This window comes from Nicotiana tabacum, chromosome 17 (genome assembly GCF_000715075.1).
Source record: "Nicotiana tabacum cultivar K326 chromosome 17, ASM71507v2, whole genome shotgun sequence".
NCBI lineage: Eukaryota > Viridiplantae > Streptophyta > Magnoliopsida > Solanales > Solanaceae > Nicotiana > Nicotiana tabacum.
In genome coordinates, this window is record NC_134096.1 from 141,093,642 (window position 1) to 141,116,774 (window position 23,133).

General features: G+C 35.7%; 4 protein-coding genes across 9 annotated transcripts; 3 read left to right on the forward strand and 1 right to left on the reverse strand.

The window, feature by feature from the left end:
• Positions 1–72: 72 nt before the first annotated feature.
• Positions 73–10,571, reverse strand: LOC107766472 (thiosulfate sulfurtransferase 18-like). Of its 6 annotated transcripts, XM_016585251.2 has the most exons (6): positions 10,317–10,570; positions 10,084–10,167; positions 9,912–9,985; positions 9,712–9,782; positions 9,509–9,559; positions 8,983–9,254 (listed from the first exon to the last, which is right to left on the reverse strand). In XM_016585251.2, exons 1-6 carry the CDS (start codon positions 10,331–10,333, stop codon positions 9,165–9,167), a joined length of 387 nt encoding a protein of 128 aa, XP_016440737.1. In that variant the 5' UTR covers positions 10,334–10,570; the 3' UTR covers positions 8,983–9,164. The 6 variants fall into 6 exon arrangements, with proteins under 6 accessions (XP_075091317.1, XP_075091318.1, XP_016440737.1 ...); XM_075235216.1 differs by lacking the exon at positions 8,983–9,254 and adding an exon at positions 73–211 and having other exon boundaries at positions 10,084–10,571; XM_075235217.1 differs by lacking the exon at positions 8,983–9,254 and adding an exon at positions 4,756–6,088 and having other exon boundaries at positions 10,084–10,571.
• Positions 10,572–13,594: 3,023 nt separating this feature from the next.
• Positions 13,595–14,284, forward strand: LOC107766471 (uncharacterized). Its single transcript, XM_016585248.1, has one exon. The coding sequence runs from the start codon at positions 13,595–13,597 to the stop codon at positions 14,282–14,284; it is 690 nt and encodes a 229-aa protein (XP_016440734.1).
• A 6-nt stretch (positions 14,285–14,290) lies between these two features.
• Positions 14,291–17,933, forward strand: LOC142172145 (uncharacterized). The gene is made up of 8 exons (XM_075235929.1): positions 14,291–14,708; positions 14,905–15,185; positions 15,294–15,481; positions 15,578–15,765; positions 15,871–16,002; positions 16,539–17,061; positions 17,150–17,440; positions 17,648–17,933. Exons 1-8 carry the CDS (start codon positions 14,291–14,293, stop codon positions 17,931–17,933), a joined length of 2,307 nt encoding a protein of 768 aa, XP_075092030.1.
• A 3,055-nt stretch (positions 17,934–20,988) lies between these two features.
• LOC142172146 (uncharacterized) lies at positions 20,989–21,669 on the forward strand. The gene is made up of 2 exons (XM_075235930.1): positions 20,989–21,319; positions 21,425–21,669. Exons 1-2 carry the CDS (start codon positions 20,989–20,991, stop codon positions 21,667–21,669), a joined length of 576 nt encoding a protein of 191 aa, XP_075092031.1.
• Positions 21,670–23,133: the final 1,464 nt, after the last annotated feature.

The window sequence follows — 23,133 nt, forward strand, 5'->3', positions numbered from 1 at the left end:
TTATCACAGTTCCATCACCTTCTTCTTGAAACAGAAGAAGATCTAATGCAGAAAGATGGGACTTTTTTCAAGGGCAGAAGCTTCAGCAATGAGCAAAGACTGCCATTATTTGGTCAGCTGATTTTGGTTGACAACTTCATAGGCACGAACGTTAACTTGGAGCATGGGGTGTTACGAACTAGGAAAGCATAATGGTCCCATGTGGAAATGCCTGATGCAAATCTTTTGTCAGTATGTTGTACAACCAACTGGCAATCTCACGCAACCTTGCTCTGCTCTAAATGCTCACCCACCTATGCTGTCGTAGTTGCTGTTTCTACCTTTTTTTTAAAAAAAATAATAATGGTGTGTCGTATATCAGTTAGCGTTAGGTAGATTAAAAAAATCTAAGTTGTAGACTTGTAGCTATTGAAATTTAAACCTTGGTATTCAAAGATTTTCATCCACTTTATTAATGCTAGCCATACCATTGAAAGCACTTGTGGGTTGTGGTTACTTTGACCTAGTCTTATATTTAGACTGTAAAATTTGTGCTTTTTTGGACGTAATGATCTCTCTCTTGACTAAAGAGTTGTCGTATTGTTGGGGAGGTTGGTTTCTATGTTCTTCCGAAAATGGAGTAACAGAATGCATCATATCAATAATCAACCTTTAACTGCTATCAGCCTTTTCAAGATGTCACAGCTTTAGTTGCTAAAGCCTTGAAGTTGTGGTATTGAAGTCTCAGATCAGCCTATTTGTGAAGGACATGTTATAATTCTGTATTGCTGTAATAAACAATTAAACTTTTTGGAAAAATAAAACAGAAAGTTAGTAATACTTGTTTAACGAAATAAATTCTGGAAAAACAGTATAGGAATAAATCGAGCCCACTGAATACACAGTGTGTCCTTAAGGAAATTATTCCCCTCAAGTACCCGAGGTGGTGGAATATATCCTCCCAGGATAGAACGATTTAACTCACCGGAGTGTTGGTATCAAAGCGCCGGTGAACAGCGAGCCACTCGAAGGCTGTAAAATACACTGGAATTTTTGTTGCAGAAGAAGAAGAAGCTCAGAAAATTTCGTAAGGAGAGATTCTGGGATTCAAACTCTATTTATAGAGTTGCTGCATTGTTTCTGAAAAGGTTTGCAACCTTTCAGAAACAGCCATGGCTGTTGGAAAAGGTTGTTTGAAATATTGCGGAAAAAATGTATTTAAAATAATTCGGGAAAGAAAATAGGCCTGACCGAACCGGGTCGCGGGTCATGAGTTATTCCGGATTTTTTCGTTAATTATTTAATTAATTAATTAAATAATTGAAAGAAATTTTGTCCAAAATGATTAATCAATCGATCAATCTTTGACTGAATCCGAATCCGAGCGAGCGACGACGACGACGGCGCGAGGCTTGCCTTTTTCTTAACTCTTTAAGAGCTAGAAGAAGAGCAATTATATATATACCCATCAAAAGCCTTTTCTTCCTCCGATATGGGACAATGTCCCTTTGCCAAGGGAAACTCAAATATTTTATTTTCCCTCCATTTCTCATTCACCCTCTTTAAGCTACACAAGCTTAAAATCCCAACAATCCCCCACATGAATGGGGAATGGCTATAAAATAAAGGAATGCACGGACGCGTGTGTGTTTTACATGCAAGAATTAATTGCATCTGGATAAGTAGGTTTCCCTTTGAACTTTCCGTAGTGAACTTATATCGGATATACTCGGTCAATCGGTAGATTTGATATCTTTGAACCGTCGAGCTTTGTTGTATACCTAGACAACATAAGTCACACAATCAATCCTTAACCATCTATGGTTCTCATGGTTGTGTTCGTTTCAGCCATGAACACCGCCTGGTTTCATGAGTGCTTAGAGAATGGGCCTTTACTTTCATTCCCCTTGAAGCGGCTTACACTTCACACTCACATAGGTGATTTTTAAACGTGTAATCCTGTAGACACACTATCTGGTCATATCCTGCCAGACTTAGCAAATCATTAAAAAACCTTTAAGCTTTGTTGACTCATCAAAAAGCCTTAATGCTTTACCTCGATTTCTGAACATTGTCTTCATCACGAGAATGGGTTGAGTTATTTGACAATGTTGAACCGTCATTCATAACTTTTTTTGATCTCTTTGAACCTAGCTCGCGGAATCTCCAGTCTGCTAGGTAGAGTTACCGTCATGATGACTTGTCCTAGACCTTAACCCCATTCCCTTTGATGATCTTTCAACTGCCTCTCTAGATAGGCCTTTTGTAAGTGGATCCGACACGTTATCTCTTGACTTTATGTAGTCGATTGTTATAACACCACTAGAGAGTAGTTGTCTAACGGTATTGTGTCTCCGTCGTATATGACGAGATTTTCCGTTATACATAACGCTCCCTGCCCTGCCTATTGCCGCTTGACTATCATAATGTATACAAATAGGTGCCAAAAGTTTGGGCCAAAATGGAATATCTTCCAAGAAATTCCGTAGCCATTCAGCTTCTTCACCGGCCTTATCTAAAGCTATGAATTCAGATTCCATTGTAGAACGGGTGATGCACGTTTGTTTGTATGATTTCCAAGACACTGCTCCACCCCCAATTGTGAAAACATATCCACTCGTGGATTTAACTTCAGATGATCCAGTGATCCAATTTGCATCACTATATCCCTCGATCACGGAGGGATATTTGTTATAATGCAAAGCGTAATTTTGGGTATGTTTGAGATACCCCAAAACTCGTTTCATTGCCATCCAATGTATGTGATTGGGATTACTTGTAAACCGACTCAGTTTACTAATAGCACATGCTATATCTGGTCGTGTATAATTCATGATATACATCAAACTTCCCAATACTCTTGCATAATCCAGTTGTGAGTCACTTTCACCATCATTCTTTTGAAGTGCATAACTCACGTCAATTGGAGTCTTGGCAATTTTGAAATCCAAATACCTGAACTTGTCAAGTACCTTTTCAATGTAGTGAGACTGTGATAATGCTAGACCTTGTGGAGTCTTGTGAATTCTGATTCCTAAGATCACATCAGCAACTCCTAAGTCTTTCATATCGAATTTGCTAGCCAACATGCGCTTAGTAGCATTTATATCTGCCATATTTTTGCTCATTATCAACATGTCATCAACATATAAACAAACAATGACTTCATGACCTGGAGTGTTTTTAATGTAAACACATTTGTCGCACTCGTTGATTTTAAACCCACTTGCCAACATTGTTTGGTCAAATTTGGCATGCCATTATTTGGGTGCTTGTTTAAGTCCATAAAGTGACTTAACAAGTTTGCACACTTTCTTTTCTTTACCAGTTACCACAAAACCCTCAGGTTGTTCCATGTAAATCTCTTCCTCTAATTCTCCATTTAAGAAAGTTGTTTTAACATCCATTTGATGGATTTCAACACCATACACGGCCGCTAGTGCCACTAACACCCTAATAGATGTTATCCTCGTTACTGGCGAGTAAGTATCAAAGTAATCAAGGCCTTCCTTTTGTCTATAACCTTTGACAACAAGTTTTGCCTTATATTTGTCAATAGTGCCATCAGCTTTCACTTTCCGTTTAAAGATCCATTTCGAACCTAAAGGCTTATTTCCCGGAGGAAGATCTACCAATTTTCATGTATGGTTATCCAAAATTGATTGAATCTCACTATTGACTGCCTCTTTCCAAAACGCTAAATCAGAAGATGACATAGTTGCTTTACAAGTTTGAGGCTCATTTTCAAGCAAGAATGTCACAAAATCTGGTCCAAAGGAAGTAGATGTTCTTTGACGTTTGCTACGCCTTGGATCTTCTATACTTGGAGTATTTTCCTTTGGTTCTTCCCGAGGTTGTTTAGGTCTTTCACTTAATGACTCACATTCAGTTTTATACGGATAGATGTTTTCAAAGAATTCAGCATTATCTGATTCCATTACCGTATTAACGTAAATTTCGGGATTATCAGATTTATGAACCAAAAATCGACATGCTTTACTGTTTGTAGCATATCCAATGAAAACGCAATCAACAGTTTTTGGTCCGATTTTAACCCTTTTAGGTAAAAGAACTTGTACCTTTGCTAGACACCCACACTCTTTGAAATATTTCAAGTTGGGTTTTCTTCCTTTCCATTTTTCATATGGAATAGATTGTGTTTTGCTGTGGGGTACTCTATTGAGTATTCGGTTAGCTGTAAGGATAGCTTCGCCCCACAAACTCTGCGGTAATCCGGAACTTATTAATAAAGAATTCATCATTTCCTTTAATGTCCGATTTTTCCTTTCCGCAATTTTATTGGATTGAGGTGTGTAAGGTGCAGTAGTTTGATGGATAATTCCATATTCCGAACATATTTCTGCAAATGGAAATTCATATTCTCCACCCCTATCACTTCTAATCATTTTGATCTTTTTATTCAATTGATTCTCCACTTCATTCTTTAATTGCTTAGATGCTTCATCCTTACTATTAAGAAAATAAACATAACAATATCGAGTACAGTCATCAATAAAAGTAATAAAATATTTTTTCCCACCTCGAGATGGTGTCGATTTCATATCACAAATGTCAGTATGAATTAAGTCTAAAGGATTTGAATTCCTTTCAATAGACTTATAAGGATGTTTTACAAACTTAGACTCAACACATATTTGACATTTTGATTTATTACACTCGAATTTAGGCAACACTTCTAAATTAATTAACTTCCGCAAAGTTTTGTAATTGACATGTCCTAAACGAATATGCCATAAATCATTTGACTCCAATAAATAAGAGAAGCTGCAATTTTATTCATACTGTCAACAACCATTACATTTAGTTTGAAGAGGCCCTATGTGAGGTAGCCCTTTCCAACATACATTTCATTCTTGCTTACAATAACTTTATCAGAAACAAATACACATTTGAATCCATTCTTAACAAGCAAAGAAGTAGAAACTAAATTCTTCCTAATAGTAGGAACATGAAGAACGTTGTTGAGCGTTAGCACCTTGCCGGAAGTCATCTTCAGGAATATCTTCCCATAACCTTCAATCTTGGCTGTTGCAGTATTTCCCATGGAAAGCTATTCTTCGGGACCAGCAGTAGAGTAAGTTGCAAATGCTTCCTTGACAGCACAAACATGTCGAGTGGCTCCAGAGTCAATCCACCACTCATTCGGATTTCCATCTAGGTTGCATTCCGAAAGCATTGCACACAGATCATCAATGTCATCATTCTTCTCCACTATGTTGGCCTGTCCCTTCTTCTTATACTTTTTCGGGAAACGATAATCAAGGGCTTTGTGACCGGTTTTTCCATAATTGTAACAGCTGCCCTTGAATTTCTTTTTGTTCTGCTCCTTAGTCTGTCCAGAAGACCTCTTTCTCTTCTTACTTTTTGGAGCAGTCTCCTCAACGATATTAGCTCCCATGATCGTTGAATTTCCACGAGACTTCTTCTCGACTGTTTTGTTGTCTTCCTCAATCTTGAGACGAATCACAAGATCTTCCAACTTTATTTCTTTGCGCTTGTGCTTAAGATAGTTCTTGAAATCTCTCCACGAATGAGGTAATTTTTCAATCATTGCAACCACTTGAAATGCTTCATTCACGACCATACCTTCAGCAATAAGGTCATGAAAAATAAGTTGAAGCTCCTGAACTTGGGTTCCAACAGTTTTACTGTCTATCATTTTATACTCTAGAAATTTGGCAACCACGAACTTCTTCAAGCATGCATCTTCAGTCTTGTACTTCTTCTCAAGTGCGTCTCATAATTCTTTCGAAGTATTCATCGCACTGTACACATTGTACAAGTCATCCTCTAAAGCGCTTAAGATATAGCCTTTGCAAAGAAAATCTGACTGCTTTCACGCCTCAACAATCATGAATTTCTCGTTGTCCGGCATGTCCGCAGCAGGCACTGGAGGTTCTTCACTAGTGAATTTCTGCATACCAAGTGTGGTAAGCCAGAAGAACACCCTTTGCTGCCATCCTTTGAAGTTGGCTCCGGAAAATTTCCCCGGTTTCTCTGCCGGTGGAATAGCAGTCCGGCTTGACGAGGCTATCGTCATTGCCGCAATAGTCGCAGAAGAATTTCCGTTATCAATTGTCATTTCTCACTGTAAACAACAGAAGAGTTCAATTAATGGCAAAATCAGAACAGTAAACAATAATGTTATTAACAAAAACAGTATGTATAATAAATAAAACCGAAGTTTTTATGTACTGTTTCACAGAAAAACTATGAAGTTTTTATGTTCTTCAAATCGTTTTATGAATTTTAATACTCTGATGAAGTTTTTTATATCTTCAAATCAGAATAGTAAAATTCAGAAGGAGTAGAAAACCACACAGGTTTTAATCTCCACAAACAAAATACAGAATATAATAAAATAATTTCCTTAAGAATGTTATAATTCTGTATTGCTGTAATAAACAATTAAACTCTCTGGAAAAACAAAACAGAAAGTTAGTAATACTTGTTTAACGAAATAAATTTTGGAAAAATAGTATAGGAATAAATCGAGCCCACTGAATACACAGTATGTCCTTAAGGAAATTATTCCCCTCAAGTACCCGAGGTGGTGGAATATATACTCCCAGGATAGAAACGATTTAACTCACCGAAGTGTTGGTATCAAAGCGCCGGTGAGCAGCGAGCCACTCGAAGGCTGTAAAACACACTGGAATTTTTGTTGCAGAAGAAGAAGAAGAAAAAGCTCAGAAAATTTCGCAAGGAGAGATTCTGGGATTCAAACTCTATTTATAGAGTTGCTGGCATTGTTTCTGAAAAGGTTTGCAACCTTTCAGAAACAGTCATGGCTGTTGGAAAAGGGTTGTTTGAAATATTGCTGGAAAAATATATTTAAAATAATTCGGGAAAGAAAATGGGCCTGACCGAACCGGGTCGCGGGTCATGAGTTATTCCAGATTTTTTCGTTAATTATTTAATTAATTAATTAAATAATTGAAAGGAATTTTGTCCAAAAAGATTAATCAATCAATCTTTGACTAAATCCGAATCCGAGCGAGCGACGACGACGACGGCGCGAGACTTGCCTTTTTCTTAACTCTTTAAGAGCTAGAAGAAGAGCAATTATATATATACCCATCAAAAGTCTTTTCTTCCTCCAATATGGGACAATGTCCTTTTGCCAAGGGAAACTCAAATATTTCATTTTTCCTCCATTTCTCATTTACCCTCTTTAAGCTACACAAGCTTAAAATCCCAACAGGACCATATAGAAATCTGTACTGAAACAGAATACACGGCTAATCGCAGCATCAAGTATCTTATTTAGAGCTCAATTTTTTGTAAGAGGTGCAATTTCATCTGTAATTGAACAAAAAAAATGTTCTGACATTGTTCTTGTTATTACAAAAAAAATAAAATGTGTGTCGCTCAATTTGTCTATCTTTGCCTCTGTCATTTATTGTGAAATACTATCTGAATTTTCCACATGCTCCTCAGGCCTATTTATTGGGGCTTCTTGCTGGTTCTGTCGCATAATGTTTGTTATTCCAGTTGTGGAAATAAAAAATACTATAGCTAGATTTCTTTTTATTTACCTGAGTTTTGATAATAGTGACAGTGAAAGGTAACCATCCAATAAATATAGAAGTGCACAAGCTGATTAATTAAGACATTAAACTATAGGAAAAAGAATTTTAAGCTTCCATTCAGAGCATAGCGATGGCCCATTTGGCAGGTGTGAATCATAAGGGTAGCTGAACAGCTTAGTAGTTGGAGTTCTGATCAGCGGCGGCTCTAAGGTTTGGGTAGTGAGGCCATTACCTTAGGCCCCCAAATTTTGAAGGTCCCAAATTTATTTTAAATTCTTATTATTATTGTTACTATTATATATTATATAATTTATATAAATAATTAGAATAAAGAAAAGTGTTACAGTATATTTTTTGTTACTTGATTGAGGTTATTTTATACAATAAATTTATAAATTATGATAATTTTTTTCCCTCATTAATTAGTATATTTGACAAGAGTGGGTTGATCCAGTGGTGAGCATCCTTCACTTCCAACCAAGAGATTGTGAGTTCGAGTCACCCCAAGAACAAGGTGAGGAGTTTTTGAAGGGAGAGAGCTGAGGGTCTATCAGAAACAATCTCTCTACTCCAACTAGTGGGATTATACTGTGTTGTTATTGTTATTGTTATTGTTGTTGTTGTTGTTGTTGCTGCTGCTTCACTCTTCAATTTTAATTTTATCTTTTATATATAGGAATTAAGTTATATATATTGACAGCATAATAAATTTCTTTTATAATGTTCTCTGAAACAACATGAACACAAAAACATTCATCCACCAATTTTCATTTAGTGTAATTCGACATATTATATTAGGTTATTTACAATTTATTTTAGATATTCACCCATAAGTGCTACTTAATAGAATGAACTACAATCACCATTTAAATTGATAAGACGGAGCAAATATTTTTTACACCGTCAATACTCAAAACTTAAGTTATTACGTTATGTACGTTTATTTTATTTTTTTCTTGTTTGTGATGATAGCCGAATCAAAATTTTCACTTTGAGTTCTGGACCTCAATATTCGATAGATCACCGCTTTATTTTTTGTGCTCTTTTTCCTAAATTGTTTTTTGAAATTCACTTTTTGTCTTAAATGATTTATTTGTTATTTAAAAAGCAAATTTTGTTGTTAGTGTAAATATTTTATAAAATAAATTTAAGGGCCTCCGAAAATGGTTTCGCCTTAGGCCTCGAGATCTATTGAGCCGCCCTTGGTTCTCATCGGTGAAGTTATTTTTATTTTATTTTATTTTAAAGAATAATGTATTTTTGACTAGTTCTCTTCGCCAGCTGCCATTAACAAACATCCAACGACATCCTCCCTAGCCGTCCAGCAGCTTACCTCCTATTTTTAAATCATTAAACAGTAAGCTTTCTTTCTTCTGTTTCAATTGGTTTCTCATCTATTTAAAATTTCTGTCTCGAGTAAAATACTTAGTACAGTATAAAAAAATGCAGATGTCAAAATCACAGACTTTATTGCAATACTTTTGTTTTACACTGAGCGTCAAAGAGAGAGAATATACTTGCGATTTCAATGAAATACTTATTCTTTCGTGGTTAAGAAAGTGATTATTTACACTTCTTCTCTTGATAGCTAGCACGTACTGGTACTGCTGCAACAAGAGAAGTCCGACTGATTCAAAGCTCATCTTGTGGTTTGTTTACAGCAAACCCACTCTCCAACCAAGCCTCATATCCCCCTCCCATGTTGCTTACATGCTTGAATTCCTTCCAAGTTCATCATTAGTGTTAATTTGAATATAGTATCAGTATTAGGAACCATGTAACAATCTAGTAAGCCTAGAATTGTAGCCTAAAAAAAGTGTAATTAACCTGCTACAACCCGTTAAAATTATAGATCTCATTGTAAATAAGTTAGATCATTTACCAAATCCAGATTCTTTTCCGGAAAGTAAATATGCTGGTAACATCTTTCTAACAGAACAGTATAATCAGAGAGAGAGAGAGAGAATTCAACTTACAGCAGTAAGATCAGTAGTTGCGTACAGCGACCTCACACCACTTTGACATCCCTACACGACAGAAAGCTTACCCCCATCAAATAACAGAATATTCTATCTTTCAAATAACTAACAAAACCTTTTATCAAATTCCGAGAGAAATTAAAGTCTAAATGGGCACGTTGTTGATCAATAAGAAAGGTGACAAATTCAGTTTGATTTACCACAACTAGCTTTTCTTCCTTGCCACAAGCGGCAGATACTTGCTCCATAAATTTTTGATTCTTCACCCTACCTAAAATTACCAAATATATATCGAAAGTCGAAACATCATTATCAATACAGGACATTAATGAGTTGACAGAGACTAAAAGAGACTAAGACCCATGTCAAATAATAACTGAAAGAATCAGAAAAGAGAGACCTTGGGGAGTATTAAACATATAGGGAATATTTAAAGAGTTCTCTACATGCCCTTTCTTGAATTCTTCTTCTGTCCTGTTCAAATTGCATGAAACCTAGATCAGAAATCTGAGTACGAAGACTGATCGAATTGCATTATTGAATAAATAAATTCAATTTGTGGCAACTTTTACCTAACATCAAGATAGCGGTGGCCGGAGCGGAGGAGATGACGAGCTGCATGAACATCTACAGTAACTACCTCATCTGCTCTTGAGCTACAAAACAGAAGCAGAACTAGAAGAAGAAGAACAAGAGAAAGAAGACTATTCCATAAAACAGTACCCATAATTGAACAACCTAAAATGTATGTTTGCCGCCTATTGAAGTAGTAATATTGTGAGTGTAAAGAAAATTTTTAATCTACCAGGGTTGACTGGCCATGTCAATGGATGGAAGTTGTACTTATGTATCTCTTTGAAAGTGAAATTTTTGACTGCAAATATTGCTGCTGGATATCAGAGGAGATCTATTGGCGGTTCGATTGTTTCGAGAATGAAAAATTGGCAGGAAGGGGAAAACCGCGATGTATCTAATTCTAATGTGAGGGAGATGGTTTGGCACTTTCTTTGTTCCGTCTATTGTTTTCGAGTTTCGCCGCAAGATAAGCAATTACTTAAGCACTTAAATTTCTACTTTACGCTAAAGAATTACTGTTGCATATGAGCAAATGGGTTGCCATTTTCAAAGTCTTCCACGTTGTGTTGTCTACTTTGACCAATTACCCAAAATCGATATTCTCCTAATTTGTGTACCATTGGGTAGATGAAAACATATTTTTGTTAGATAAGTCATCTTTTAGTTAAGTCATCTTTTAGTGTTGGTTATTAGAAAATAATTTTCACCTAAAGAGAAAGATAAGTTCTGTTAATTATGAATGGAGTGTTATGGAAAATCAGAGAAAAATAGAGAGAAAACTGAAAACGAGAATAAATGACAATTCTTGTTTTGATTTAATACATTGATTTAAAGTAGAAGAGTACATCACTATTTGTAGGCAACTAAGAAGAATCAAATAAGAAAAATATATTATTTTTCTTCTAGATCCTAACGAAAGTAAATATCTACAATTAAAGTACATACTAAACTTGAAAGAAAGTAAACAATCTAGAATATTTCTAAATAAAAGAAAACAAAATATTTTAACATTAATATAGATCCTAATTTAGAAGAAAAGTAAATATTATATAGTATCTTAAAAAAAATATTCTTAAAAAACAATTTTTATTTTTATTTTTTTATCTATAACTGTCTCAACTCCTAAATTATATTACAGAAAATGCCAGCACTGTAAATTATATTACAGTATAAATCTTTAATACTCAAAGTTTGACAAAAACGCCATCCAATTTGCTAACATTATTGTCAATATTTAATAAATATTTTTCAACAGAAAATTCTTTGCTCACCAACCAAATATACATTTAGAAAAAAATTAACATGAAAAGGACTTATTCTTTCAGAAAATATTTTGTACAGCCCAAGTCCAACGAACGACTCATTCGTGATAGATGTTCAAAGAACGAATCATGAACGGGTGTTTTATTTGGCCATAACTTCACCTGCAACTACTGAAGCCATTATTTGCAAGCATAGGAGTATATAAGATTTGAACTTAAAGGGTTCGAATTTGGAATTCTATCACGTTTCGCACAATTTCTTGGGTCTAATTATTATTATATTTTTTACTTCTTTAGTAAATTTTAACACATATACATGTTTTATGTCAAAATTAATGAGTTCACATCAACTCATAGCTTCTTCACTAAATTTGTCCCTATTTGTAAGTTGAAGTTTGGCTACAAATATTTGCACATATTGAATTTCAGTATTTAAAATAATGGTGAAATATTGAAAACCTTGTTTGAGGGTATTTCAAATGAAATAATGATTCACAAATTTATTATTTTTTCCAATGAAATTCATGTCTAAACGTAATTTCAACTTTGATTGCTCTTTACGTTCTAACTCAATTATATAACGTTGAAACCCCCGCTTATAGTTTGTTATTTAGTTCTAACTGGAGACGGATTTAAGATTTTAATTCTATGAGTTCGACATTTAAATTTTTTAGTGTTGAAACCATTATATTTTTAAAGTTATGAGTTCATATCTATTATTTATTAATAATTTTAGTAATTTTTACACATAAATTTATGATCCGTATCAAAAATATTAGGTTCAGTTGAACCCGGCAACTCTACGCTGCATCGGCCCCTGGACCTGACCCATAATTGACTAAAGATTAATTGATACTGAAGATTGTGATGAAAGAAAATTAAATGTTGCACTTCAAACCAAAAAGGCTTCTGCTAAATTATAACCTCTACTATAATTTGAAAAATTTTAGTTGTGATTACAAAATAAAGTGAAAATCTATACTACTAACGTTATCGTGAGACGATAAGTATCTCTTCATCCTTAACCAAAAATTTCGAATTCGAGACTCGACAATAAAGTCACATTTGATAGAGAGTATTTTATCTTCCAAAGTAGGACTTTCATCATGTATTTGAATTAGTCGAATCTGAAAGCGGCGGCCGGACACTGGTTAGAAACAAAAAATAAGTGCAAATATACGAATAACTTAATTATGGACCGGGTTTCTCGTTGGACTTATGTAACTAATCAAATGTCCATAGCCCATGTCGGGATCGGACAAAGCCCAGAACGCAAACGGCTCTATGCGCTGTACTACTGGGCTCTTTGTTGCTGAAGCCACAAATTGGCCATTTAGTAATGAGCTATGTCCTTATAAATCTTCCCCGTTTTGTAGCTTGTATATCGACTGTCGACAAATACAGTAAGTTATCTTTTATTCAGCAAAAATAATCGTTTACCCTACACATAAACCAACTACCTTATGGTATTTGAACAGGACGCATTTTGAAATTTTATGCAGTTTTCTTTGTAGCTGTCCTTCAGCTTGAATAAGTAGTACTCATATTTGCTATATTCAGAAGAAGAAGAATTCGCTATATTCAGCACTTGGGCTTACACGGTTCACCAAAGCTTTAACATAGTTGAGTATTTAGATCGAATTGGTCTCACCACCTGTCCTACTTTTGGAGTAGAACTCTCCCCGCAACGGGCGACTTTATTTTGAAAATTCGAACTCGAGACGTTTGATTAAGGTTAAGGGTTGTTGAGATTATTTAATAATTAGTCATATTGTCCTCACCTTACATTTACATAGGTTATTTCTGTATAGGCTATTTCTGTAAACATTTAGGCTATCAATGTAATAAGGCAGTTAGATTAGTAGTTAGTGGAGGTTAGAGTTGGTGCCAGCTGTGCACTTGTATAAATACATTGTATAGATATTTTGGAAAGTAAGCAAGTTTCATTTCTGCTTGAGTCTGTTTCTCGAAACTTCCTAGTGTGGGTGTTTTCCCTTTTCCTCCATTGGAGCTCAATCTGAGCTCGATCACATTGTTAATCCTCAATATTTTGTCATGGTGTCAGAGCCATGGGCTCTGATTCTCTCTTTAGTCACTCAATTTTCTCATTCTCTCTCAGTGCTTCATTCGTTCTTTTAAAATTACTGATTCGGCTCAATTAGGGCAAAAACAAATTGCAGAAGGAAATCACTTCCACCGATTTTGATTGCTATTCGATCACGATTCGATTCCTACACTTTAATTCATGGCAGGAGACAAAGAAAATTTGGATTCGTCTAGTCCTTTGTACATACATCCGTCAGAGAACGCCTGGACGATGCTGGTACCGGTGGCTTTCGACGGCATCGATTATAGATCCTGGAGAAGAGGAGTACTTAGGACGTTATCAGTGAAGAACAAGGTCGGATTTATCACAGGAAAGGTTAAGAAGCTAGATGCAGGTCACGCCACTTTTGATCAATGGGAACGATGCGATGATATGGTCACTTCGTGGATTCTCAACTCACTTTCGAAATATTTGGCTGATAGTCTGCAATATGTTAGGGATGCGAAGGAATTATGGCAGGAATTGGAAGATAGATATGACCAAACTAATGGTGCTAAGCTGTATCAGCTTCAGAAGGAAATCAGTGATCTAAGCCAAGGAACTCTTGACATCACTGGCTACTACACCAAAATGAAGAAGCTTTGGGAAGAACTTAATACCCTAAATACACACGCTCAATGCAATTGCACCTGCACATGTGGAACTAAGGAAAACATGCACAAGGCAGAACAAGATAGAAGATTAATTCAGTTCCTAATGGGGTTGAATGAGGTATACATTGTGGTGAGAGGCAGTATTTTGATGATGAACCCACTACCTAGCATTGCACAAGCATTTTCCATACTCATTCAAGAGGAAAAACAGAGGAAAGTTAAGCCATACAATTAATTTGTGATGGAGTCTGCATCTCTTAATGCAAGTGCTGGAAACAATAATTTTAAGACCAATTATAATACAAATGGATACAATGTTTGGAACAATGCAAATAGAGGAGGATATTCATCAAACAAGCCTCGCTTGTTTTGTGAATATTGTAAGAAGCCACGACACGATAAAGATAAGTGTTTCAAACTCCATGGGTACCCTCAGAATTCAAAGTATCCTAGTTACGGCAACAACGATAAAGGGAAGAGAGTTGCATCAAATGTATTTAGAACACCAAATGAGGGACCTAATGTTTCAGAAATCGAATGGCGTCCTCATGAACAAGGAAGAATTATGCAACACCTAACTCAAGAACAATATGGACAGCTTCTCAACATTTTGGAAAAACTTCAAACAGAAAACACAGGGGAGGATCCAGGAGACAGAGGTGGATGCAGTGTACTGACTACGGGTTCAACTGAACCCATAATTTTCGAGGCGGAGTAAAAATTTATATGTAAAAATTTATTAAAATTGTAAAAATAGTAGATATGAACCCATAACTTTAAAAATATAATGGGTTCAATATTAAAAATCTTAAAATTGAACCCATAGAATTTAAATCCTGGATCCGCCTCTGCCAGGAGACATGAACCTGATTGGAGGAGCTGTAAACTTTGCAGGTACTGTTGCTTGTTCTTCTTCTATTAAGAATAGTAATCAGTTGCGTGAATGTTCTAAATTAGATGTTGACTCGTGGATCCTTGATTCCGGGGCCACAAACCATATGGCCTACAATAAGACATTACTGTGCAATATCAAAACTTTAGTATACCCTTACCTAGTTTCACTGTCCAATGGGTACAAAGTAAAGGTGACACTTATTGGTGATGTGATTCTTAGTCCAAAGTTCATTATAAGAAAAGTACTTTATGTGCCCAATTTCAAGTTTAACTTGAATTCTGTTCATTCCCTAACTGTGCAACTAGACTGCATAGTTGTATTCACAAAATTCTCTTGTCTTCTTCTATAGGGCCCTTCACTAAAGAGGTCACCGGAGATTGATGAGGCCAAGGACAACCTTTACTTTCATTACTCAAATTCATGCAAAAGTAAATCAGTTTTACCTTCTACACTTGACACTACTGTTTCATCACATAGTTCTCACACTGCACCTTGTGCATCCACCACTACTTATACGCACAATAGAAATAAAGTGCAGTCCATTATAGGAACTACTGTTTCAAGCAATAATAATGAATATCCTGTTTCAAATGCCTCTTCTTTTCTTTATTCTTAAATCCATAAACTTTGTAGTTCTGTTCCAAATGCATCTGCTTCTGAGAAATATAATGTAGATATTTTGTGGCATAATAGATTGGGCTATGTGCCTTTTGTCAAAATGAGGGGCATCTCAGTCATCCCAACTACCTTTGCACAAAAACAACCATTTTTCTGCCTTGTCTGTCCAATGGCCAAGCAAAGCAGATCCCCCTTTCCACAAAGTACCACAAATATACTTAAAATGTTTGAGCTATTACATGTAGACCTCTGGTGTCCCTATCATATTTCAACTCATGATGGCTATAAGTATTTCATTACCCTTGTAGATGATTACAGCAGGTCTACATGGACACACCTTCTGACTTGCAAAAGCAATGCTTTGCATATCATCAAAGCTTTTGTTGCCATGGTAAAGAATCAATTTCAAACTACCATTAAGACAGTTAGAACAGATAATGGTCTGGAGTTTATTAAAGTAAAGAAATCATACACCAAAAGACTTGCCCTTATACACCTCAACAAAATAGCATAGTGGAAAGAAAATACAAATACCTCCTTGAAACAGCTAGAGCATTGCTGTATCAATCCAAACCGCCTTTACGATATTGGGGTGAATGCATCCTCACCTCAACTTACCTAATAAACAGACTGCCATCATCCTCTATCAAAAACATGTGTCCATATGAACTACTCTACCAGAAAAAACTACTTTATTCACATCTTAGGAGCTTTGGCTGTCTTTGCTTCCCAGCCACTCTCAAAACACATAAAGACAAGTTTGAACCTAGATCAATCCCACATGTTTTTATGGAATGCCCTTTTGGGATAAAAGTCTACAAGGTATTAAATCTTGCCACAAAAAGAATATATATTTCAAAAGATGTATTGTTTCATGAAAATATTTTTCCATTTAGTTTAAAACGAAATTCTAATGATCTATTTTCTAACTTTGATGTTTCCTCCTTCCCATTACCTCTAATGTATCTGAATGTAGAAAATCATGTACCAACCGACTCTAGCTCAAATGATTCTATTGCATCTCCCACTGCATCACCTCACAGTCACAATATGGTATCACCAGCACTTGTATCAGGAGATTATGACACTGGAAGTGATCAGGATACAATTGAACCTAGTATCCTACTTCCACAACTCCAGAATCAAAACAGCCCACATAATACTACTAGCTTATCTGATTCTAACCAAAGTACTCCAGCCCCATCTCCAGAAAATATCAGACCACCTAGAGTTTATAAACTTCCTACTTACCTGAAGGATTATATGTATACACTCCCAAACCAACCTGTCAATACTTCACCTCACGATGAACAAAGCACATCTTCTCTTTCTTTTAATACTTTTATTCCTGATATGCAACCCATTGACTTTAGAGCCTTGGCCACTGATAGTAAACATTTGATAAAGAATATGTCACTAGGCTGTGAGCTTGTCTCATATGAAGAAGCAGCTGCTATACCTGCATGGCAAGCAACGATGACTCAAGAATTTGAGGCATTGTATGCCAATAACACCTGGAATTTAGTGTCACTTCCAGTTGGAAAAAAGGGCCATAGGATGAAAATGGGTGTATAAGATAAAGCACAGGGCAAATGAGAGTGTAGAGAGGTTCAAAGCTAGGTTGGTGGTGAAAGGTTACATTCAACAGGCTGGAGTGGATTACACTGAGACTTTTTCACCTGTTGTGAAAATGACAACAATGAGGACTCTAATTGGGATAGCAATTAAGAAGGGATGGGAAATGTTTCAATTAGATGTGAACAATGCATTCCTCCATGGTGACTTATATGAGGAAGTATATATGGAGGTACCACCAGGCTTACTTGTAGAGCAATCTGGAATAGTATGCAAGTTGAACAAATCCTTGTATGGATTAAAGTAAGCTAGTAGACAATGGTATGCCAAATTGACAAAAGCTCTCTGTTCTAGAGGCTACACACATTCTATGTTTGACTACTCCTTATTCTATAAAGGTAAAGAGAACTCAATAATTTTTATGGCTGTGTATGTAGATGATGTTATTATCACATGAGCTCACTTGGAGGAAATTACCAGCTTAAAGAAGTCCCTACATAAAACTTTCAGAATAAAAGATCTGGCCAGACTCCATTACTTCCTAGGGTTGGAGATACTTTATAAAGGGGATGGAGTTGTGATTCCACAGAGAAAATTCACTCAAGACCTTCTTAAGGAGTTTGACTGTATAGGGTGTTCTACTGTGACTTCACCTCTTGATCCAACAGTGAAGTTAAAAGCAGGAGAAGGGATACTACTTCCAGATCCTAGTCACTATAGGAAACTAATTGGGAAATTGAACTTCCTTATAGGAACTAGGCCTGATATAGCTTATAGTGTTCAACACTTGAGCTAATACATGCAAAGTCCTGGAGATAGTCACCTAAAAGCAGCAGCACATGTGTTGGGATACTTGAAAGGGAATTTATCTCTAGGCACATTTCTATCCAACAGTAGAGATTACAGAGTAAGAGCCTTTTGTGACTCTGATTGGGCTGCTTGCCCTGAAACTAGGATGTCTGTCAGTGGTTACATAATATTGCTTGGTGACAGCCGCATCAGTTGGAAATCTAAGAAGCAATCTACCATTTCCTTGTCATCAGCAGAAGCTGTGCAGTGAGAAAAATAGTTGGAGAACTGGTCTGGCTTGCATGACTGCTTGAGGAACTCACAGTACCTCTTTCTCTGCCCATACCTGTCTTTTATGACAGCCAAACAGCACTTCACATTGCAAAGAATCCAGTCTTCCATGAGCGGACCAAACACATAGAAGTGGACTGTCATTTTGTAAGAGACAAGAGCTTCAAGATGGCCTGATTTCCTTACATTACATTCCTACTCATGAACAGCTCGCAAATATCTTTACTAAGTCTTTGCCATGCAACAAACATACTCTTTTACTTGACAAATTGGCTGTGGGTTCCGCACCTCCAACTTGAGGGGGAGGGGAGGGGTGTTGAAATTATTTAATAATTAGTCATATTGTCCCCACATTACATTTACATAGGTTATTTCTGTAAACATTTAGGCTATCAATGTAATAAGGCAGTTAGATTAATAGTTAGTGGAGGTTAGAGCTGGTGCCAGCTGTGCATGTGTATAAATACATTTTATAGATATTTTGGAAAGTAAGCAAATTTTATTTCTGCTTCAGTCTGTTTCTCGAAACTTTCCAGTGGGTGTTTTCCCTTTCCTCCATTGGAGCTCAATCTGAGCTCGATCACATTGTTAATCCTCAATATTTTGTCAAGGGTGTTGCAATCTTTGTTTGATGGCGTACATTTACACTTTGGTTTGTAATCTCTACGTCTTTGGAGGTAAAAAAAACCACTTCGGTCCAACAACCTTGGTCATAAGAGCATCAATGACGTGTCAATCTTGTTTTAGTTCCCTTTTGGACTCGCAATATTTCTTATGCTTTTTTGCCACAATAGACCAGATGATAAGGAGCGGAGAGTTGTAGAAGATTTTTCAAAATCCAACAACTACCTGATGAGAATATAAAAAAGTAAAAGGTAAAATTGGTGAAATTACAGTATATTTGCATGGTTAAGTAAAGAATTTGACACAAAATTAAACTCTCTTAATATATATCTGTGCCCAAATCACTTTACCGTAGGATGGATGGGTATGTATATACACTCTAATCAGAATTATTCTGATTATTATTGGAACTATTATGTGTCTGCCAGACATCTTCTTTATCCCAAAAATATCTAATGTCATACAAATTACATTACTTTTCCACCTAATATTAACTTGACAAGGCGATGCGAATGTATAATTGGTTACTCAGACAAAGTCAACTTGACTTAAAAAAATATTTTAAGTATTTTACATAATACCAATAAAATAATATATACTCTATGTTATATCAGCCTCATAAAGCAATATATTTCAAATTAGTTGTCATCTTCAAGCAGAAAGAGAATATATAGCCAGTGGTCGGCGAGCATGCACGATGGATCTGAAGTGTCAATTATTGAAGTAGATATTTGAAACATCCCTATCTCGATGAATGCCATAAACTTATTATCTTAGCACAAATTCATAATCCAACAAGACAGTTATATTACTACTCATACTTGGCACAAGTGTTTGTAAAAAGGAAGAACGAAAACACGTTTTTGCAATATTTTCACCACTGTTTTAGTTCTGAAAAATAATTTAACGGTTAACTGAAAGAACATGATACGAACTAACGTATTAACTAAAAGTATAACAATTTATGTTAGTATTAGGCAGTGATTAGGAAGAAAAGAGACATGTTCCTCTTGATTGGTACGTAAAATATAAAAGGAGAGAAGTGTTTTTTAAATACTTTATACAACCCTAAAAATAATTTTTTGGTAGAAAATTATGGAGGAAATGACACTTGAACACGTTGGGGCTTGGACTTAAAAGGTAGCTCGAAGATTAGTTAGCTTGTTCAATAATTTTTAAATATTTTTACTTAAGTATCTTTTATTTTCTTTAACAATTTTAAATTTTAAATAAAATTTGATGAATATTACAAGTGTTCTTCAGATGGTCATAACATGTATCAAAATTGTTATAAATACGTATTATAACAGCTCCAAAAAAAGATTATAACCGTATTTACTTAAGTCGTCTTATTCTCTTCTATTTTAAAAACTGAAAAGACGTGCTTGCGAAAAGTCAAGTTTTTGCTGAACTTGAATTTTGTTTTGAAAATTCTATTATATATTGAACTTAAATTTTATTTGACTTTATAAATCATGTTGGGAAGAAGAATCCCCATCTTAATTATGATTTTCATGGAGCTTTGCCCACATATAGAGAAGAGGAAATGAAGAAGAAGAAGACCTAGAAGAAAGAATTTCATTTGTTCTGTTCTCAGACCAAAGTGGCTATTTTCGATATAACTTGTGTTACATAGATTATATTCAGTGGATTGTTTGGAACACGCGGAGGAGCCAGGACCTTTGGATCAAGCAAATCAACTCATGATAGATTAATTATAGACCATATGATAATCTTAATACTAGAAGCTTCCCTCACGTGACTAACATGTGAGGGAATATAGTTAGTTGAGTAGAAAGAATAAATTTGTTATTTGTAGGCAAATTAGAATAGGACAAGTATACAAAGTTTCTCTTTCCTGCCAATCTTTATTCTTCAGATGTAAGTGTATATATACATGTACAGTGACAGTGCTGAAATACACAGAGAAAATTTTACAATTCATTCTTCATTTCGTACACGGTATCAGAGCAATAAGCTCGATCCAATAGTTCAATCATCCAGTTCATTTACATCAAATTCATTTTTTATAATCAGTAAACTAAGATACCTGCAACAACCATCACTCGAGATACCAGCAATGTTGCAAAGGCAGTAGCTATGATGTCAATCATCCTTATCATCTTAACAATTCTGATTCTCCTAGCATGACTCTAGTCAACACTGTGTTTTATGGAAGAGGATATCCAGGATGGAGGACATCTATTCTGTTGTCTTTATCAGCCAAGAAGAAACTTGGTTTCATCAATGAAGCATGTCAATCTCCAGATCTCAAGTCTCCAGATCATGAACAATGGAGCTGTGTCAATGACATAGTGATATCTTGGATTCTGAATGCTCTCTCTAAGGATATTGCAGACAGTGTGATATACTCCAAAACTGCAAAAGAGCTTTGGGACAGTCTGAAGCAGAGATTTCGAAGATCAAATGGAGCCAAGCTCTATCATCCGCAGAAAGAGCTATCAGGATTAGTGCAGGGTAATAGTGACATTGCAGGATATTTCACTAAACTCAAACAACTGTGAGATGAATTGGATACTTTAAATGTTATCATATGTTGTTCATGTGTTTGTGTTTGTGAAGGAAAAGGAAAGTTAACTAAGTCACTTGAAGACCAGAGGTTGATTCAATTCCTAATGGGCTTGAATGACATTTATGCACAAGCAAGAGAAAATTTACTCATGATGAACCCTTTGCCTACCATGGATGTTGCCTATTCACTTCTTTTGCAAGATGAAAATCAAATAGAATTTTATGCAAATGCACACTTTAACTCTGATTCACTTTCATTCATGGCAGCTGGAGAGGCCAAGCAGCCTAATGCTTAGATTTTAGCTGATTTTGCAGCTTTTATGGTCACAGAATAGGGGATAAATTTTTAGAAAAATAGAAACCAAGCACAAAGAGAAGAAATCATGGCACCTAAATATAACAATTCAGGACAGAAGTTCACTAAACCTCAGCAAAAGTTTAAGGGAAAGAAGAAGTACAATCCAAATGTATCTTGTACTTATTGTGGAAAAACAGGACATACACACGAAGACTGCTACATAATCATTGGATTTCTAGATGATTTTGAGTTTATCAATCACAAAGGTTATCAAAATCAGATCAAGGAAAATACAGTTTTGGCACATGAAGATCATGAGAATGCAGGAGGACAGCATACTGAAAACAACAATATCAACTTTGGGCAGCAACTCAACAAGGAACAAGTTGCAGAAATGATGAGCATGTATAAGCAGGCAAAGTTCGCACAAGCAGAAAACTCAGGAATCAATGCTAATGCAGTTGCTGGTACTATTCTAAAATACTCAGGTTCAGTGTTTACTGCTCTAAATTTAGACACCTGGATCATTGATTTAGGTGCTTCAGAGCACATGTGTTTTGATCCTAACTCTTTCTTGTTTCTAACTCAACTTTATGTACCTTTGAACATCAGTTTACCTAATTCTTTCAAGGTAATTGTTACTCATATAGGAAGTGTTTCTATTCTGCTAGGTCATGTCTTGAACAATGTGCTACATGTTCCAGATTTCAAATACAATCTGTTATCGGTTCATAGGTTTTGTATTCAATTCAAATATGATGTCCTATTCACATCTATTAGGTGTGTGTTGCAAGGCCTTTCAATGAAGAGTCCACAAGCTTTTGGTGAAGTTAGAGAGGGACTCTACATATTGGAATCTAGTAGTCTTAAGTCTAAGGGTCTATTCAGTACTAATGTATCTTCAATTCAAAAAGGAAGATATTCCATTTCAGAGTCTGTGTCTTTTTCTAGTCCTGTTCATGCTAATGCTACTCCAGATGTTAAGCTTTGGCATATAAGGTTGGGACATCTCCCATTCTCAGCAATGAAACATTTAGATTTCCTTCATTGTTACTCAAATTCTGAATTTATTTGTGATGTTTGTCCTAAGGCTAAACAGACAAGGAATCCTTTCCCTTTCAGCATCATTAAATCCAAACATATTTTTGATCTCATACATGTAGACACATGGGGACCTTATAAGTCCAATACCTATAATGAATTCAGATATTTTCTTACTATAGTAGATGACTATAGTAGAGGAACATGGACATTCTTATTATGTGCTAAGAGCAATGCTTTTCCTACGCTTAAATACTTTTTGTCCATGGTTGAGAGACAGTTCAATGTAAAAGTGAGAATGATAAGATCTGACAATGCACTAGAATTGGGAAAACGCACACAAGAGGCAGCTTTCCTAGCTTCAGAAGGAATTATGCACCAACTATCTTGTGTAGCAACTCCTCAACAAAATGGGATTGTT

Bases quoted from the DNA above. Each gene is read 5' to 3' on its own strand.
- LOC107766472 (XM_016585249.2), bottom strand. From the start codon at position 10,238: ATGGGTACTGTTTTATGGAATAGTCTTCTTTCTCTTGTTCTTCTTCTT. The intron at 9,986-10,083 runs GTAAAAGTTGCC...CAATTTGAACAG, and splicing joins CACCGCTATCTTGATGTTAG to GACAGAAGAAGAATTCAAGA. The intron at 9,255-9,508 runs GTAAGTTGAATT...TGAACTTGGAAG, and splicing joins CAACTACTGATCTTACTGCT to GAATTCAAGCATGTAAGCAA.
- LOC107766471 (XM_016585248.1), top strand. From the start codon at position 13,595: ATGGCAGGAGACAAAGAAAATTTGGATTCGTCTAGTCCTTTGTACATA.
- LOC142172145 (XM_075235929.1), top strand. From the start codon at position 14,291: ATGGAGTCTGCATCTCTTAATGCAAGTGCTGGAAACAATAATTTTAAG. The intron at 15,482-15,577 runs GTCCATTATAGG...TAAACTTTGTAG, and splicing joins CACAATAGAAATAAAGTGCA to TTCTGTTCCAAATGCATCTG. The intron at 17,441-17,647 runs GTAAGCTAGTAG...TAAAACTTTCAG, and splicing joins AAATCCTTGTATGGATTAAA to AATAAAAGATCTGGCCAGAC.
- LOC142172146 (XM_075235930.1), top strand. From the start codon at position 20,989: ATGACTCTAGTCAACACTGTGTTTTATGGAAGAGGATATCCAGGATGG. The intron at 21,320-21,424 runs GTAATAGTGACA...GTGTTTGTGAAG, and splicing joins GCTATCAGGATTAGTGCAGG to GAAAAGGAAAGTTAACTAAG.